This window comes from Anser anser, assembly GCF_964211835.1.
Source record: "Anser anser genome assembly, contig: HAP1_SCAFFOLD_87, whole genome shotgun sequence".
NCBI classification, from domain to species: Eukaryota; Metazoa; Chordata; class Aves; order Anseriformes; family Anatidae; genus Anser; species Anser anser.
Window position 1 is genome coordinate 153,243 of NW_028153517.1, and position 16,560 is coordinate 169,802.

At 37.3% G+C, this 16,560-nt stretch overlaps 1 protein-coding gene across 1 annotated transcript in view; it reads right to left on the bottom strand.

Annotated features, from left to right (window-relative positions):
• LOC310892004 (adhesion G-protein coupled receptor V1-like) overlaps positions 1-16,560 on the bottom strand; it is a gene marked incomplete at its 5' end in the record, with an annotated part of 72,353 nt that overhangs the window by 23,604 nt on the left and 32,189 nt on the right. The window contains 9 exons of the mRNA XM_083854195.1: positions 2,023-2,162; positions 3,486-3,566; positions 5,184-5,313; positions 5,967-6,169; positions 6,790-6,970; positions 9,948-10,124; positions 11,957-12,330; positions 13,685-14,428; positions 15,652-15,869. Of these exons, the coding sequence (XP_083710321.1) occupies positions 2,023-2,162; positions 3,486-3,566; positions 5,184-5,313; positions 5,967-6,169; positions 6,790-6,970; positions 9,948-10,124; positions 11,957-12,330; positions 13,685-14,428; positions 15,652-15,869 (2,248 nt within the window). The remainder of the gene's footprint in view (positions 1-2,022; positions 2,163-3,485; positions 3,567-5,183; positions 5,314-5,966; positions 6,170-6,789; positions 6,971-9,947; positions 10,125-11,956; positions 12,331-13,684; positions 14,429-15,651; positions 15,870-16,560) is intronic.

Sequence of the window (16,560 nt, forward strand, 5' to 3'; positions counted from 1 at the left end):
AGCAGAGCTCAGCGCCTGCCCCTCCGCTCCCCTCGTGAGGGAGCTGCAGGCCGCCATGAGGCCTGCCCTCGGCCTGCTCTGCTCTGGGCTGAACAAACCCAGGGACCTCAGCCGCTCCTCATACTTCTTGCCCTCTAGACCCTTCACCACCATAGTAGCCCTCCTTTGGATGCTCTCTAATAGTTTATGTCCTTCATATATTGTAGCACACACAGTGCTAGAGGTGAGGCTTCACCAGCACAGAGCAGAGCAGGACAATCCCTTCCCTTGACCATCCAGCATTGCTGTGCCTTATGCTCCAGAACACAGTTGACCATTTTGGCTGCTAAGGCACACTGCTGGTTCATATTTCTCTTGCTGTCAAGCAAAACCCCCAGATCCCTTTCCATGGGGCTGCTCTTCAGCCTCTTGTCCCCAGGCCTGTCCGTACAGCCAGCATTGCCCCTTGCCAGGTGCAGAATCCAGCACTTCCTCGTTTAACTTAATTCCAGTCAACTGTGACCTCTCCAGACTCCAAGACTATTGAAAAATTATTGAGAGAGGTCTTGCAATGACATCAGCCAGCTCTTTCTGTACTTTGGGATTAATCCCACTGGACCCCATAGACTTATATGCATCCAGCTGGAGCAGCAAATCCTGCACAAGTTCAAAGTTGGCTGGGAGTTTATCATCATCACAGTCCTGAAATTCAGAGCTTTGGGTGTCCCCGAGCCCATCATTGGTGTTAAAGACAGAGGCAAAGAAGGCATTAACCTCTGCTTTATTGGCGTACTTATTTGTGAGGTTACCAACCTCAACAAGTAATGGATCAATGTTTTCTCTGCTCCTCCTTTTGCTGTTAGCATCCTTTAAAAAAAGCACTTTTTGTTGTCCCCACAGTACTGGCCAGCTTCAACTCTGAGTGAACATCACCTCTGTAGTCCTTGTTCAACTGACCTTGCTTCCAATGCCCACAGATTTTCCTTTTTCGCCTAAATTCTAGAATAAGATCCCTGCTCAGCCAAGCTGGCCTTCTGCCCAGCTTGCTCAACTTCTGACTCTTTGGAATTGCCTGTTCCTGTGCTCTTAAGAGGTGTTACTTAACTAACCAGCACTGATGGACTCCAATACCTTCAAAAGCAGGTTCCAAGGGGACCTCACAAACTAGTTCACTGAGTAGTCTGAAGTCTGCTGTCTCCATAGCTAGGGCTGAACTTTTGCTGGCAGTTTTCCTCCTATTACCAAAGATTTTAAACTCAGCCATCTCATGGTCACTATGGCCAGGACAGCCTCCAATCACCACTTCACCCACAAGACCCTCACTGTTTACAAGCAACAAATCTGGAGGGCACCTTTCTTAGTCAGCTTCCAGAGTAACTGTACCAACAAGTCATTGTTAACGTGCCTCAGGAATTTCCAGTACCTGTTTGTATTGGCTGTATGGTATTCCCAGCTAACATCTGGGAAGTTGAAGTCACCCACAGGGACAAGGGCAGATGACCTAGAGATATCCCTTAGTTCATTATAGAATAATTTGGCAATGTTGTCCTCCTGGCTGGGTGGTCTATAGCAGACTCCCACAACAACTTCATCTTATTGTTATAACTTATTTCCATGTCCCTTAATCCTTACCCGGAGGATCTTAAGCATGTCATTGCCAACTGCAAGCTGCACACAATCCAGCCCCTCCATTATATACAGTGCAAAGTCATTGACATGATGAGTTAAAAATAAACTAATTTTAAAAACAGTGTAATCTTTATCATCTTAGCTTTGCTGTATTTGTTGTGTCATCAGCACTTACTTTAAAATATTCATACCTCAAATGTAAACAAGTAGAAGTAAATTTAAACTTATATAAAACATTTTAGTTTTAAGCTGAAAGATACACTTTAGAAAGTGAAGTATAAAATGTCAAGACAAATGTACATGATAAAGTTAAGTTAAAATGCTGTAGACCTATTATAAAAATATTGCAGAATGCTCTGTAAAATAGACATAAAAGAGGATTGCATAGCAATATGAGACCCAAAACTTTCTAACCTGCAACATAATATTGCTATCTCCATCTTCAGGCTCAGTTCCATTTACCGAGAGTGACTCAGTACTGAACTCAAAGACGCCATGAGCATCATCAGAAGCCTCAATAGTCACAACGATGTGGGATGCAATTCCCAAGCTGGCTGTAAGTGCAAGTGCCAAAATGAGTTATTTTTTTATACCATCTTTTCTTAAAAGCTAAGGAAGTTTGTTACAAAAAGCACACAGAAAAGCATAACTGGAATATTTCTGCTGTTTTGCATTTTGTGGTGTGTTTTTTTTTTGTTTTAAATGTGGAATAATTATCCACATGGATAAGGAACTCACTTTCAATAATGCAGTCCTGGCAGCCCTTCTATGGAACAACACTCCAAAGCAACATATAAAATGCAAATATTTTAAGAGAGGATCAAAAATAAAATTACTTGTCTAATTAAGGAAAATGAACTAGAATTTAGGGTAGGGGAGAGTTACGTGGTAAAACACAGTGTAAGCAGTGCAGACAGGACAAAAGCAGGTACTATTTTAACTGAAGCTGGAACAAAGAAAAAGCTAGTCCAGGAAATTCTACTACTATAATGATCATCTTGTGTGAGATAACTTGCTGCTTAGAAAGAGAAAGAGCCTGGCATTTTAAAAAAAATCTGGAAACACAGAAGAGGAAACAACACTTCCCAGGAAGTTCCAAAAAGTGGTTAAACCACAGACTTACTCTCAGGTTCAAACTGAACTCCTTTGTATTTTCAAATAAAACAGAAAATCAGGCTGTCACTGTGGAATAAATTATTTGATTTCGATAATGGGTGCTAACACAATATTTTCAGGTCTCTAGGGTTTAATTCAAAATCCACCATCATTAGCGTTTCCCTCATAGTAGGTGCTTTTGTTTTCATCTTATTTCTGCATATTGTATGTTTTTAATTTTCTCAAGATTAAATTATCTTTGTTTTCTGTATGTTGTGACAAAAATAGACTTCAAAAATGAAAAATAATCAAAGCATTCTTTTAGAAAAAAAAGAGCTAACACCACTTTTTATTAAGAGTATTTTTGAGATGCAGAGATCAAAGCATAAAGCAAGTGGCAAAAGAAAGTATCAAAACACACAGTCAGGTAATTTTTAAATTACCTTAAATTTAAAAAGTTTCTCTCCTCTTTGCTCTCCAGAAAATTTTACAAAATTTACAAACAAAGCTAATTTTTCTAACTACTTCTGGAATAACTACATTGTGTTCTATAAAAATACAGCTTTGAAGATAGAGAAGCTGTTATTTTCTGTATTACGGTTAGTATTGACTGTTGTTGAAATTAAGCCTTTTTTAAAATGGGAAAGAATGTTTTGACAGGACTCTATGATATATCTCAAACCACAAGCAAAATAACACTATGATAAACTGTGTCAGTAGTGTAGTTCATGAGGGATATTACAGTTAGCATAAAGAAATAAAGATTAATCCAAAATGCTTACCATGCTGATGGACAGTTGGAAGGAAGAAATCCATGTTCCCATCACCACTACCACTGCCATCATTTCTAAAGAGCTCAGCAACTTTAAGATGACAGACATACAGATATATACACATATATACATTTATAAATCAGAGCGCAAGCAAAGAGAAATTTAAACTATTCTGGACAACAGGAAAAAAAGAGGGAAGCACTCTAGGAAGGTATCAACTTTGCTTCTGAAAGTGTACAGGAGTTCTAATAAAGACTGAAATATTTACATATGCCACCTCTTACTTAATTTATGACATTGGAAATAGCAATGGGAAGTCAGAATGAAAGAAAACACATACACATAGTTTATCTTTCCTCTCTTTCCCTCTTTGTGTCCCCATTTTGTATTTCCCCTTTCTCACTCCTAACTGAGGCTTGTCATGGAGGAATCTAAATTGAAAAAAAAAAAAAAAAAAAAGGTAGGGGAGACGATAAAGTCCCTCAAGCTCCTTATTCTAATATTTTCTCACAAAGTGAAAATGTTGGGAAAATCTGCAGAAAACTTAACTAATGGGGACTTCATAAGCTTTGTGTTTGTGTTGGAAAGGCCAAAAAGAAGGCTCATTTTAAAAAGGCTATATAGTTACTGGATTACTAAAGTTAGTTGTAAATTTTCTGTCACAACAATTTGAAAGAGAAAAGTTTGACTCCTTTTAACAAAACAACTATTCAACCAAAAAGACAAAATACGTGAAAAGTCTCAAGACTTTACCAAAAGAATCACTGAGACCATGTTGCACCATAGACACATACAATCATAGCAGAGAGCTGGATTAATTCAAGGAAATCTGATACATCCTCCCAGAAGGGACCACACTTGCAATTTCTGAATTGTTTAAAAAAATAACATCAGTTTAAAAAAAAAAAATCAATTTATGGCTGTCAGTGTTTCTAATTACTTTTCCCTCCAACAAGCTTTACAATCTCCGTTAAAATTTTTCTCAAATGGAAAAAAAAATCTGTAAGGTATTCAGGGGTTTATGTGGCAGCACCACTATGCTTTGCCGTCCCTTCAGACTAGCCCTTCAAACCAATAATTCTTTCAAGTGTTTGTCTTGTTCTTACAGACAGTTATCTACGAGCTACCTCTGCAGCTACAGCTCAGCAAACTCCCTATGGCCCTCAACATCCACAGCCTATTACTGCTATAATCCATTTGACCTATGTATTGCAGTTCTTCTGATTTCACTCATGTGGAAGAAAAAACAAAACAAAACAAAAAAAAACCAAAACAAACAAACAAAAACACAACACTTTGACTGTTTAGCCTTAAATATTTTATAAATATTCCATATTTTTGAAATGCAACATATTGCTAATATATTTTTGCATTATTTTAGTTCTCATTACCAACCATGAAGTTATACAAAGTGAAAAGCAGCAATTGCCTTTAGATGACCTAACAGATGGCAGTGATACACTTTCCCTAATACATGGTAATAATATACTTGCTATGGGATCTGGTTGTTTCCACCAAGGATTAAGAAAAGAACTGAGGAACAGTTCTTCCCTACGAAAAAAGACAGCTGTATGGGGGTGGGGATGTAGAGGTGCTTTTTGTTTGTTTTCAGAAATAACATAGAAAATAATGCCAAGAAAGACAAGATTTTTATGAACGAGTAGAGGTCATGAAAATACAACTAAGGGACTGATATATGTGCCTTACCTCCTCCCTCTGGGTTCAACAGCTCCACTTTAAACGTTTTTTCTAATTCAGGAATAGTATTATCAGTGATGTTAACAGTAATGTACTTGTATCTTTCTCCTGGCTGAAATTCCAGTGTACCCACAACAGCCTGCAATATAAGAGCTCTTCATATTTTTGTTCAAGTCTAATGTTTTCATCCATGTAAAAAAAAGAAACAGAACCTTCATTTTGTCTTTTTCAAAACATCTACTTTTCCTCACTTAAGCTTTAAAAAAAAATCTGAAAAATCTGTTTTACAAAAGAAAAAAAAAAAGAAGAAGACATCTAAGTTGACATACTGGTGAGCATCTGCATTCATGTACATTTTTCTTATTTTTCTGCACAAATGATCAGTTGGACAAGCAAGTGCAGATACACGCAGGTTATTTTGCTAGGCATATACAAATCCCAGTATGTACAAGCATAATGTTAACCTGTACATGCACTTGAATAATATGGTCTGTAACAACAGCAAAACTCACAAATTGCTACACTGGAAACTCTGTTAAGAAAAAAAAAAAAAGTTCAAAACCAGAGGCTTTTCCTAGACAATGCAACTTACTGCAGAGAAAAGAATGGAGAAGTCACATGATGTATATTTTTAAGTGAATATTACATATCCATTTGCCACATCACCTTGTAAAGTAGTCTTTCTGTGAAAGAATCATAGCTGGGCTAGAGCAGTCAAACTGAAAGCTATCTCCACGATAAATAACTCTAATTAATTCCAAAACAATTATACCACCTTGGCAGTTGCCATACCTGATAATCTTTGGGACTGAAAGCTGTGACTGGCACTGTTCTGTATTCCACCAGAACTGTTCCAAGAAGGCCTTGTGCACGAACTACCAGTAATCTGACGTGTCCAGCTTCTTCTTTAATAGTAATATGGGGCACAGAAGAGGCTGGAAGAATCATTTTATCACCTGGCTGAGGAGGTGGCCCCACAGAGAACTGGAGCAGACCTGGAAGACAAGAATTACTACTTACATGGCTTTTCATAACAAATTTTAAAGATGATAAACAATTTAAATAAAGTGATTGATAACATATCTTGTGATGGTTCTGAAATTAAAAACCACATATACCAGTATACCCTTAAGCCTCAATCACACTATTTCCAGAGATGTGCTGTGTGCCTTACCCTCTCTCACTGATATTCTTGTCAGTCTTGATAAAAGGCACAGCACAATAATAAAACCTTCTCTTCCCAAAAGAGCCTCACAGGCCACGGTTTTGCGTATTTACTGGTACAAGACATATGGAGAAATGACTCTCATTGTCAGGAATTCTCATTTGATGAAAAACCTGGACAGGATCAACTACATGCAGAGCCTTTATTTGCCCTCACAAGAGAATCATTGCTTGTTTGGTCAGGGAAGATTTGAGGCCTTTTTGTAAAATTATAAAAGAAAACTAATTCAGTATTCATTCATGTATATAAACAATGAATTAATTCAAGTTAGATAAAGTGGAATATATGAGATTGCTTCCTCAACTATTACAACCAAGCAAAGTTTTCATCTGACTGGAAAGAACTACACAATAATCTGAAACAAAGCTGTATAATTCCCATCATTGTTACCGTATGGGTGGTCACTGGCTTTGATGCTGATATCAGTAGTTTCCTTTTCTGGATCTATACTTGCTCCACTGGTAGGAGTTGAACCTAGTTTCCCATCTCCAGACACTGCAGAGACTAATGTCACACGGAAATATTCATTTAACTCCGGAATGTCATCATCAATAACATGCAAATTTAACACCTAGAGAAGGACCAAATCATGGAGAAATCAAACCATGCAACATTCTTTGATTAGTCAGTCAGCTGTATCTGCTGTATAGTTCTGAAAGCAAAGGACACTATTTTTGCTCTCCACATAAATTCAACTAATTTCTAAGATAACATTTTATGTCTAGAATATGCTTTCCAAAAACAATGCTTCCAAGCTACTGGAAATGGAAGGCATATTTTCTGAATTGTTTCAAACTACATAAATAAGTGATAATAAATACTTGTTTGGTTGGTTTTGTATATCTTCACAAAAGCAGAGTTTAATTTCCATGTACTGAACATGAAATATCTGATAAATTTTAAAATCTTTTTGAAATTATGCTTATGAAGAGACATTACAGTGATTAATCCAATTTAGAGAGCAAATAAATTGAGCTTATTATACCACCTGACACTTTGACCTGCAGATCATACGATTTACTAACATAACCTTGCTCTAAACACGCTAACACATTCACTTCAGAAAATTCCATCTTTCTTTATGTTTCGATATGGTCGGACAAACATATAGAAAACATTTAAGTAGCTGATCATATTTAGAGGCATGGTAATGAGTAGATTACAAATGTCAGTTGAAAGTCCCTTAGGATATCCCACCTGAAGAGCAGCTTGCTACCAGCCCGTTTCTTAGAGCCATGCACATTAGCTCCTCTGTATGTATGCAGTAAATTGGACCAGTAAGCTGTGTAGCAAGAGCCTACATCAGCCATTTTCTGCCACTAGATAGAGTAATGTGGGCCTCGTCTATGTTGCCATGCTAGAAAAGCTTTGGAAATTTCTGCTATATATGATTGTATGAAATGCAGTAATATCATTTCACAGAGAAATAAAGCTGAATGAACAAACTATTATAACATGAATGAACTATTTTCAGATACCACACGCTTTTGCCAGTCATCACATTATCCAGATTCACAGTTCTAGTGAAGTCACTGGGATCCCTGCAAATGACTTCAGCGAATTTGAGTCCACATTGACTTCTGCAGCCTGATATAAGTGAAACTGAGGATGGTATTTTCTACTCACAATTCATCCTTATTATACAAACAATAATAGAAAGTGTATGTTGTTTCTACAGTACTGTGGTCCCGCACCACTTCTTCAAATAAATTTAACAATTCTGTGCTGTACATCAGGATTGAATTCATTGAAACAGATTATTTTTATTTCTATTTCTAGCACACGCTGTTTATTACCACAGAATTTTAATCATAGGACAGCCCACGTTGGATGGGACATCAAAAGATGAAGTTCAATGTTTCATGGAAAAAAAAAAAATAGATGAAATAATCCAGCACCATGTTCAACTGCATCTTAAGCACCCCTGGTGATGGGAATTCTACCATAGAACCATACATTGGTTTGGGCTGGAAGGGACCTTAAAGCCCACCCAGCGCCACCCCCTGCCATGGGCAGGGACACCTCCCCCCAGCCCAGGCTGCCCTCAGCCCCATCCAGCCTGGCCTTGGGCTCTGCCAGGGATGGGGCAGCCGCAGCTCCTCTGGGCAGCCTGGGCCTGGGCCTCACCGCCCTCTGAGGGAAGAATTTCCTCCTTCGCCCCCTCCCTCGCCCTGCTGCCCACGCTGCTGTTGGTGCAGCCCAGGGTACGGGTGGCTTTCTGGGCTGCAAGCACACATTGCCGGCTCATGTCGAGCTTCTCATCAACCACCACGCCCAGGTCCTTCCCCCCCCAAGGGGTGCTCTCAGTGCTTTCTCTGCCCAGCCTGTGTTTGTGCTTGGGATTGCCCTGGCCCAGATGCTGAGGTCGGGACAACCCGACCCTGTCCCTAAGGAAGTCGTTCCAGTAGTTGTAAAAAATTTCAAGACAAAACCTCTCCCACTCTATCTTTGTACTCTTTGCCCTCTGTCTTCTCCTGTGGTTTCTTGAGAAGAGAGAGCCTCTGTCAACTCTGGAGCTGCCCTTTAGGTACTGTAATAATGGGATCAAAGTCCCCTTCTAAAGGGTGAAAAGATCTAACCCCTTGAGTCTTTCCTTAGAGGACAGGTTCTCCAGCTCTTTGATCATCTTTCTGGCCCTCTTTTGGACCTCCAGTCTGCCCACATAATTTTTTAATTGTGGGCCTCTGTAGCTTTGAATTCCTACTCTTCAGTGTATCCTGGTATCCTGGTATTTCTTTTTTCTTTTTCTTTTTTTTTTAAACTAATTCAGATAAGGAATTTCGTAAGACTTTTAGAAAGCTTTCTCAGAAGCAGCTAAAGCTTCCCTTATGTATCATTTCTCTTTCTCTCCCCCAACTCAGAGATGCAATTCTGATTACCAATTTCAGGTGTCTCTAAGGCCAGAATATTGAATAATTTCCTTATGTTCCAGTTGCTCGCACACTTTATGCAGAGGAATAGATTAAAGCAGACAGTAATCATTTCAGGGAGACTCAAAAACAGCTATTGTTACAAGAACACCTTTAATCTCCTGTTTCTGATTTTGAATTTAAAAGGAGACAGAACCTGGATAGCCTTGAGTGCAAGAACAGCAATGAATCTTACTATTGCCTATTTAATTGTTGTGGACATAAATTTGAGTTACAACACTCAGATCAAACCTGATCATTTTCCAATTTCGAAAGTACATGGACTATCTACACTTTTTAAAGTATATGTACACATACACATAAATACAGTTAATATTTTTTATGTATATGTACATATATCTAATATGTACATGCACACATGGTGACTTTTGAACTGACATATACACAGAGCTACAAATAACACTTTCTTGTTGTCAGGGATGGAAAAAAAGAAAGAAAGAAAATATATATATAACAAAAAAATAACAACATAAAATAACAAAATAAAAAATAATAAGAAGAAAAGCCATGTGAAGTAAACACTCTCTAGTATGCAAACCAGCCAAGCACCCTCAGAAGGTATTTTCCAGGAGGTTTGTAAAGGACAGGATGAATTGTTAATAGGAAGGTAGGGTTTACCTCTGATCTCTGCCAAGGAACGAATGTGATAGTGCCACTGCTATTAGAAAAATCGGTAACAGAGTAATTAATGCCAGTGGAATCAACCTGTGAGATAATGTACTTTATATACACATAGTCTAGGGCTCCCCTTGTACGCTCCACAACACAGGATATAGTGGAACCTTCATCAGCAGTCTGGAAGAAAGCAAAAATTTGGAACGTTTATTACTGTCAAAGTAAATCAAGGCAATTTCATTAAATAACACGAAAATATTTAATGCCAGACAAATGTTCAAGTAAAAAATTGCTGTCATGTTACTTTCAGCTCTTTTGGAGTGTTAGGAAGCTGAAACTGACCTTGATGCCAATCAGAACAATCCTAGTGGAATCTGCAAAAGTCTGATGCCTCCCTGAGGACTATTAAGGTAACAAATAACAATACACTGCAGTTCGTCCTGGACACAACCCCTTTCCTAAAACTATGCGTCAGAGACAGAATCAATATGCTTGAAATGTACCTGTCGAAAGCAAATGAAACTATTGCTTTATAATAACGTCAATATTGTAATTTTCCTTAGCAATAATTTAAAGAAAGATTTGGATCAGCACTTTCTCTAACCAGACACACTATGGATAGAAATAAACTATACCATCATCATTCAGAAAAACAGATTTTTCTCTTCTACTGTCCTCCTTACAATTCTGTATCTTCACAGATAACATGACTTCTGCAGCGACAACTTCACGTCTCTGGAATGAAGCTTTAATTGGTACTGACCTTCTATTTTAGAAAATAACGTTCATAAAATTAACATAGAAAATAATTTTATCTGAAAGTTATTGGAAAGGTTAAAGCTATCTTATGCATTAGATAAATTTCAGGGCTGCTTTGTAAGAAAGCATAGATACTGTGTGTGACTTCAGCTGCCTAGTAGACAGATATGCACAGTTAAACTACTGGTAAAAAAATGCTGTGTTCCTGCATCACCACTAAGAGCTCTAATACTTCCCTGGTGAAATGGACATATGATAGGTGCAAAACAATTACCGTGCCATATAATTATTTTTTTTCTTCATGGTTGGCTGATGATCTGTGGCATCACAGCGTATCAGAGGTACTTGAACCTGAAGGAATCTATTATCATAGCATATGGTAGGCACACAATAAGCAAACTGAACCAAACTGAAAACTAGTATCACTCAGGCAAGACAGTTATTTTAAAAACATCATAAGCACTTTGATTAAAAAAGAATGTAATTAAAGCTCATAAGAGTTCCCAAATGAAAACTATATTAAATTTTTTTTTCCACAAAATAATCCAATACCAGTAGAGATAGCTATCATGTTATTCCCCCTTATAATTGATTAAAGAAGTAAAGAATGATTTATGTTTATTTCAAGCCTCCTCAAAAAGTAGCAAGTTTACACTCTGCATATAGAATGGATACCACTGAAAAAAGATTTCATCTGTTAAAACTAAAACAACAAAAAAAACCACTACTAAATCAACCAACTGACATCAAACATATGCAAATTATAACTTAGTTTATGACAGCAAATGAAGGTGGAAAAATCCATAACACTTTGTCATTGCATGATCTCTAGTAAAATTATCTCAAACACATCATGTGACACAGAAAACTAAAATAAAAATCTTTGCAATAATCCATTCTCAAAAAAAAACCAGAGAATTAAATCTTACATTTTAACTGGTAACTCAAATGTAACAGAAGTGAAGGTAAAATATTTTTCTAGAAAAAAAAAATTAAGCCTTAGTCTTCAGTTTATATAGTAAACTAAATTTTCTTAACCATTTTTTTCTTTAGTTTTTTAAAATTATATAGTAAATCCCAGTGGAACTGAGGTTGTATTAACAGAACATATGCATCTCCAAATCCTAGGAAAAGTTTGCTTAACCACAAAAGCAAACACTGCAAAATCTAGGGTTTGTTCAGGTCACTTGGTCCTGCCATTTAGCTTTCTGTGCCTGAAATATCACCTACAATTTCCATTATGACCACCTTACCTCAGGGATACATGCTCCAGTGAAGCCAAATAAACCATTAGCATTATCACTTTTCTGTATTCTTAATCTTGCTGTGGTGTTTTCTTGTGAAATTCGAGCTCCACCACGCACAGAAATGAGCTTTAGTATGAATAATTCTTCTCCTTCTTCCTCTTTGTCATCCTTTGCAGACACGATGAATGATTTATTGGTCTCTCCTTGCCAATACTCCAAATACCCAGAGACAGGGTGGACATCACTTTTTGCAGGAGTTGCATGAAGTTCATAGATCTCTGCTCGTGTCAACTTACGCTCATAAAGCCTTACATCCTGCATTAACCCTGTGTACCTACTGCTGCCGTTGATTCCTGCTCCAATTCTTACTATTCCTGGACCTGAGAAGGAAATTATAATTTTTTCTCATGTTATTGTATTTGTATGAAACAGTCAGCAACTGACTACCTGTTTTTCTTAAAAACCAATGGTAAACTGTTCATTGTCCCTGGATGAGGAATCATATTGATCTTGAGATCCAAAATCAGGAGGTTCCTTGAGCCTCATCTCAATGTTACAGGTAAGTCCTCACAGGCCAAACAATTCCATCCTATGCTGTCCAAGTTTTTCATCCTATTAGTTCTAGCAGCACATTATCATCATCCCTCATTTTTATAAGTCTTAGAGACTTGAGGCTCCCTCTTTCCTCCACAGATTTTCAGAGCAGAACTGCAACCCCTTTTAGCCCTTGTTTTGCTGAACAAATCCTACTTTGTTTCCCTCTGCTAGGGCAGCTGATCCATTCTGATGATACTCATGATTACTGCATTAACCCTTCTGGACATCCATTTCATCCACCACACTGTAATTCCATGCAAATTCCAAACTCTTTTTACAACAGCATTTATATTTCTCTGTCTCCAAACTATAGGATCACAGCTGCCTCATATTCATTCCTACTCTATCCTATTCTGTGCCATGCTATGCTCTTGTGCTAAAACACACACATCAGCTGTTTTCAGTTGCCTTTCAGAAAACGAAAGAAAACAAACAAACAAAAAAAGCTGTGCTCTTCAGTGTATTGTCATACATATGACACTGAGTGGCAGTTGTAGAGATGAGCAACCACAGGAACTGATAAAAGTCCCAGGGCACAAAGTGGAGGATGCTGAGAAAAACTGGGCTGCTATGCACACCACTGTGTATTACCCAACATTCAACGGAGAGAGATGACATACTTGCCTTACTATTGCATTATCCCCAGACACACGCCATCCCCACTAATAAAGAAAATTTACAGCACAGACATATCCTTCTAGCAATAAAAGCATAATTGCATTTCACATATATTTGTTCTAGAAACCGAGGGAGGGAAAAAAAAAAAACCTCTCAGCCTCTCAGCTTAGCTACAGTACTGCAAGTGTGATGGAAATTACTAATTGCAGAAGTACTATTCTTTTTACAAATGGAAAATTTGATTTCTTAAACTTCAACCTGGAATTTTAAAAGCAGAAATAAAATAGTACACCATACAATTAATAGTCCTCTACTCTCACTCAACATCGCAGCAGTTTGAATTTTTTAGAACATTCACACAATTTCCATAGGCTTTCTGAAAATCCTCAAAGAATTCTTATCCATTCCTTTCAATTAACTTAACAGATATAATCATTTCAGTGTATTTCTTCCACCTTTGAAGTGGCTAGACTATGCATTTCAGAGCTTTATATATGGAGAAAAATAGCAAAGGCTCACCATCAAGAATTGCTTCTCCTTTTAGACTCTTCATTCCTCCCAGAACTAGAATTCCATCAACGTAAAATTCAATTATACTTTCATCCAGAGTAATCAGAACGTGAAGCCAAGTATTCTCATCCAGGTATTTCATGACTGATGTTTTAGCCATGTATGTCATATTGGACCCTAATGCTGTATAATGAAGCACTACAGAAACATGAGAATCATTTGTCTGAATTTTCACACCATAATATAAAGTCCCATTATCGTTATCCTTTTCAACTATATAGCCATCTGTACTGACATTAGGAATTAACCAAGCTGAAAATGTAAAATTGGTTACTGCATTATTTCCATTGTATGGGTATTCAGGACCGATAATGCCAAATGCATCCTCTTTTCCACTGAAATACAGAGCGTCTGTTCCACTGTGATGGCGCCTCATGTGGGGCTGTGATTGTACTGAGCTTGGGAATGATCCAAGCAACAAGAAATCTACCATTGATGGCAGTCCAGCTTGGAAGGTACTAGACAGTATTTCCCAACCTAGTCGGACAACACCAAAGGTGCCTTGCTGTCTCCAGATGGTGAAGTCCGTAATATAGGAAAGGTCATCTTCAGAAAGAGTATCTTCCACTATCTCTCTGTCCTGGCTCTCTGGATCTATAACAAACACTCCAAAAGGGTCATCATTGAAAGGGATCATGACAGTTACAGTAGGACTGGTTTCAGATAACTGACCACCAGGACCAGGAGACCCACCTGCGTAATAGAAGTTAGAGTAAAAGTTAATGATTAAACAACACACTCAGAAAAAAGTTTCAAAGTACTTTTTTTTTTTTTTAATAAAACAAGTTTCTAAAAAAACCTCAAACCCTCCTTTAAGATCCTCTGGACTTATAGCAAATGATCTAACTTGAAAATTACATAGGTTAATTGTATTATTCTTAAAACACTGTGCTGATGTAATTTCAGTAGAAAACAAACCCACATGCTATTTTTCAGCTGTAAAACACACAGATGTCTTTCAGGTGAAACATGACAAGGTCCATCTTTTCTTAATTAGCCAATAAGGTAGGTTACCTTTGATTCGTTTGATAAGCATGGGGGCCAAATTCAATTCTTGTATTGCTCAAAGACTTACAGGAATAGAGAATGGCAAAATCTTGCCTGTTGCCTCTGATACAGAAGTACATACACCTTGCAGAAACAGTAACCAGTTGTGTGTTAAAACTGCTGCCCAGTCCTGGTGTTAGTCATCTATCTTTGCACAGTAAGAATTCATGATATGAAGATCATGTTGTGAATGGAGAATCTCCGTGTTCAAAGTGTACAGTGATCTACCTGTTATAAGCAGGAAATCTTTTGTACATCCGTATGGACTTCACTTACAGGAAAGGCCAACACACATTTTCACTTGTATCAGAGCACAGAAGACCATGAATAGTACTAAAGTGGAATTAATCCAGATTAGGAAATGTGTCCAGTAGCAATTTAAAGTTGTAATTTAAGTCATGTGAAGTGGTAACTACAAGTATTTTACCTCCTCTAGGGAAACAAACAAACAAAAAAGCAACCTCTATTATGGTAGACACACATAACCTTTAATACCTTTGTTATTTCTTTGTTAGTATCTTTGTTTTATATTTTGTGCATGGAGATCTATGTATCTGAAATTCAGAACTCTTGGTTTTTGAAATGAAACTTCTGAACTTTAAGAAGTTTAATTTCAAAAACCAAGAGGCATCCCTTTTAAAGTTCAGATCACCAAAATGTGTTTAACAGTAATTCGGGAACTGAGTAACTCTCTATATATGGAAATCAAGATTAAATGAAAAATAAGACCTAAAACCTTACCAGAAAAGCATAGGATATCAAGACATGATTCAAAGCAATGCTCTTTCTAGTGTTGGTTTCTTTTTGATTGATTAAACATAACTCTTTTCTACCAGATATGAAGGAAATGGTGATATGGAAGACAATACCTGAAGCATTCACCAACTTTAGAATGTAAAATTCATTGAATTCAGGAATTCTATCTGAAATGGCACGTAGTGTTATTGACTTCGACCTTTCACCATCCATGAAGCACACAGTCCCATAAGTTTCATAGAATTCTTCTCCTGGCTTCAGTGCAGAGTTATTATCAAACAACTGCCAGGTCAAAGAAACATTGCCGAAGTGTCCTCTGTGTCTCAAAATCCTGTTCAGTGATACAGAAAGAATGAGAGTCCTGGCAGGCATGCATCAGCGTTGAGTAGAAAAGGAAAATGTGGAGACTCCTTTTACTGTAATCTTCCTTACAGTAAGAAGTAATATACTATGTAATATAAAGTAAAATACTAATATACTACAACTGTTCCATGAAGCCTTCCTTTTAAAGGCAACCACGTTTGCAGTACAATTCTACTCCCGGAATACGTACTTTAGAAAACAGAAGTAGCATACGCAGGTCCATGCAGAATACTACTGTGAAGCTACACATCACTGTGTCTTGTAATTCCAATTTATAATAATAAATATGAATGCATAATAGTTCAGAAAGTTAACATTAAAAATTAATATACTTGGACACTCTTAGACAGGAAAGAGAATCATCTACATTTAACCACAAACGTTTCTCCTTTCAGTCATCAAGTCTACTTAAACTTTTTCTTACACTTGTATTAAATTAGAATTACATTCTACGGCTTTCAGAAATCTACTGTTATTTGTGATTAAGAACGTAGTAAATGAAAAGATTTTTTTTTTTTTGGTAACTATCTGCTAACACAATTACACTAATTTCAAAAAGGCACTACAAATAAAAAGTGACCCATACAGTGCCTTTATTAAGAGTGCGCTTACATACAGGAAGTTTGCTTCTGTCGGTTTGCACGGTGACATAAAATGCC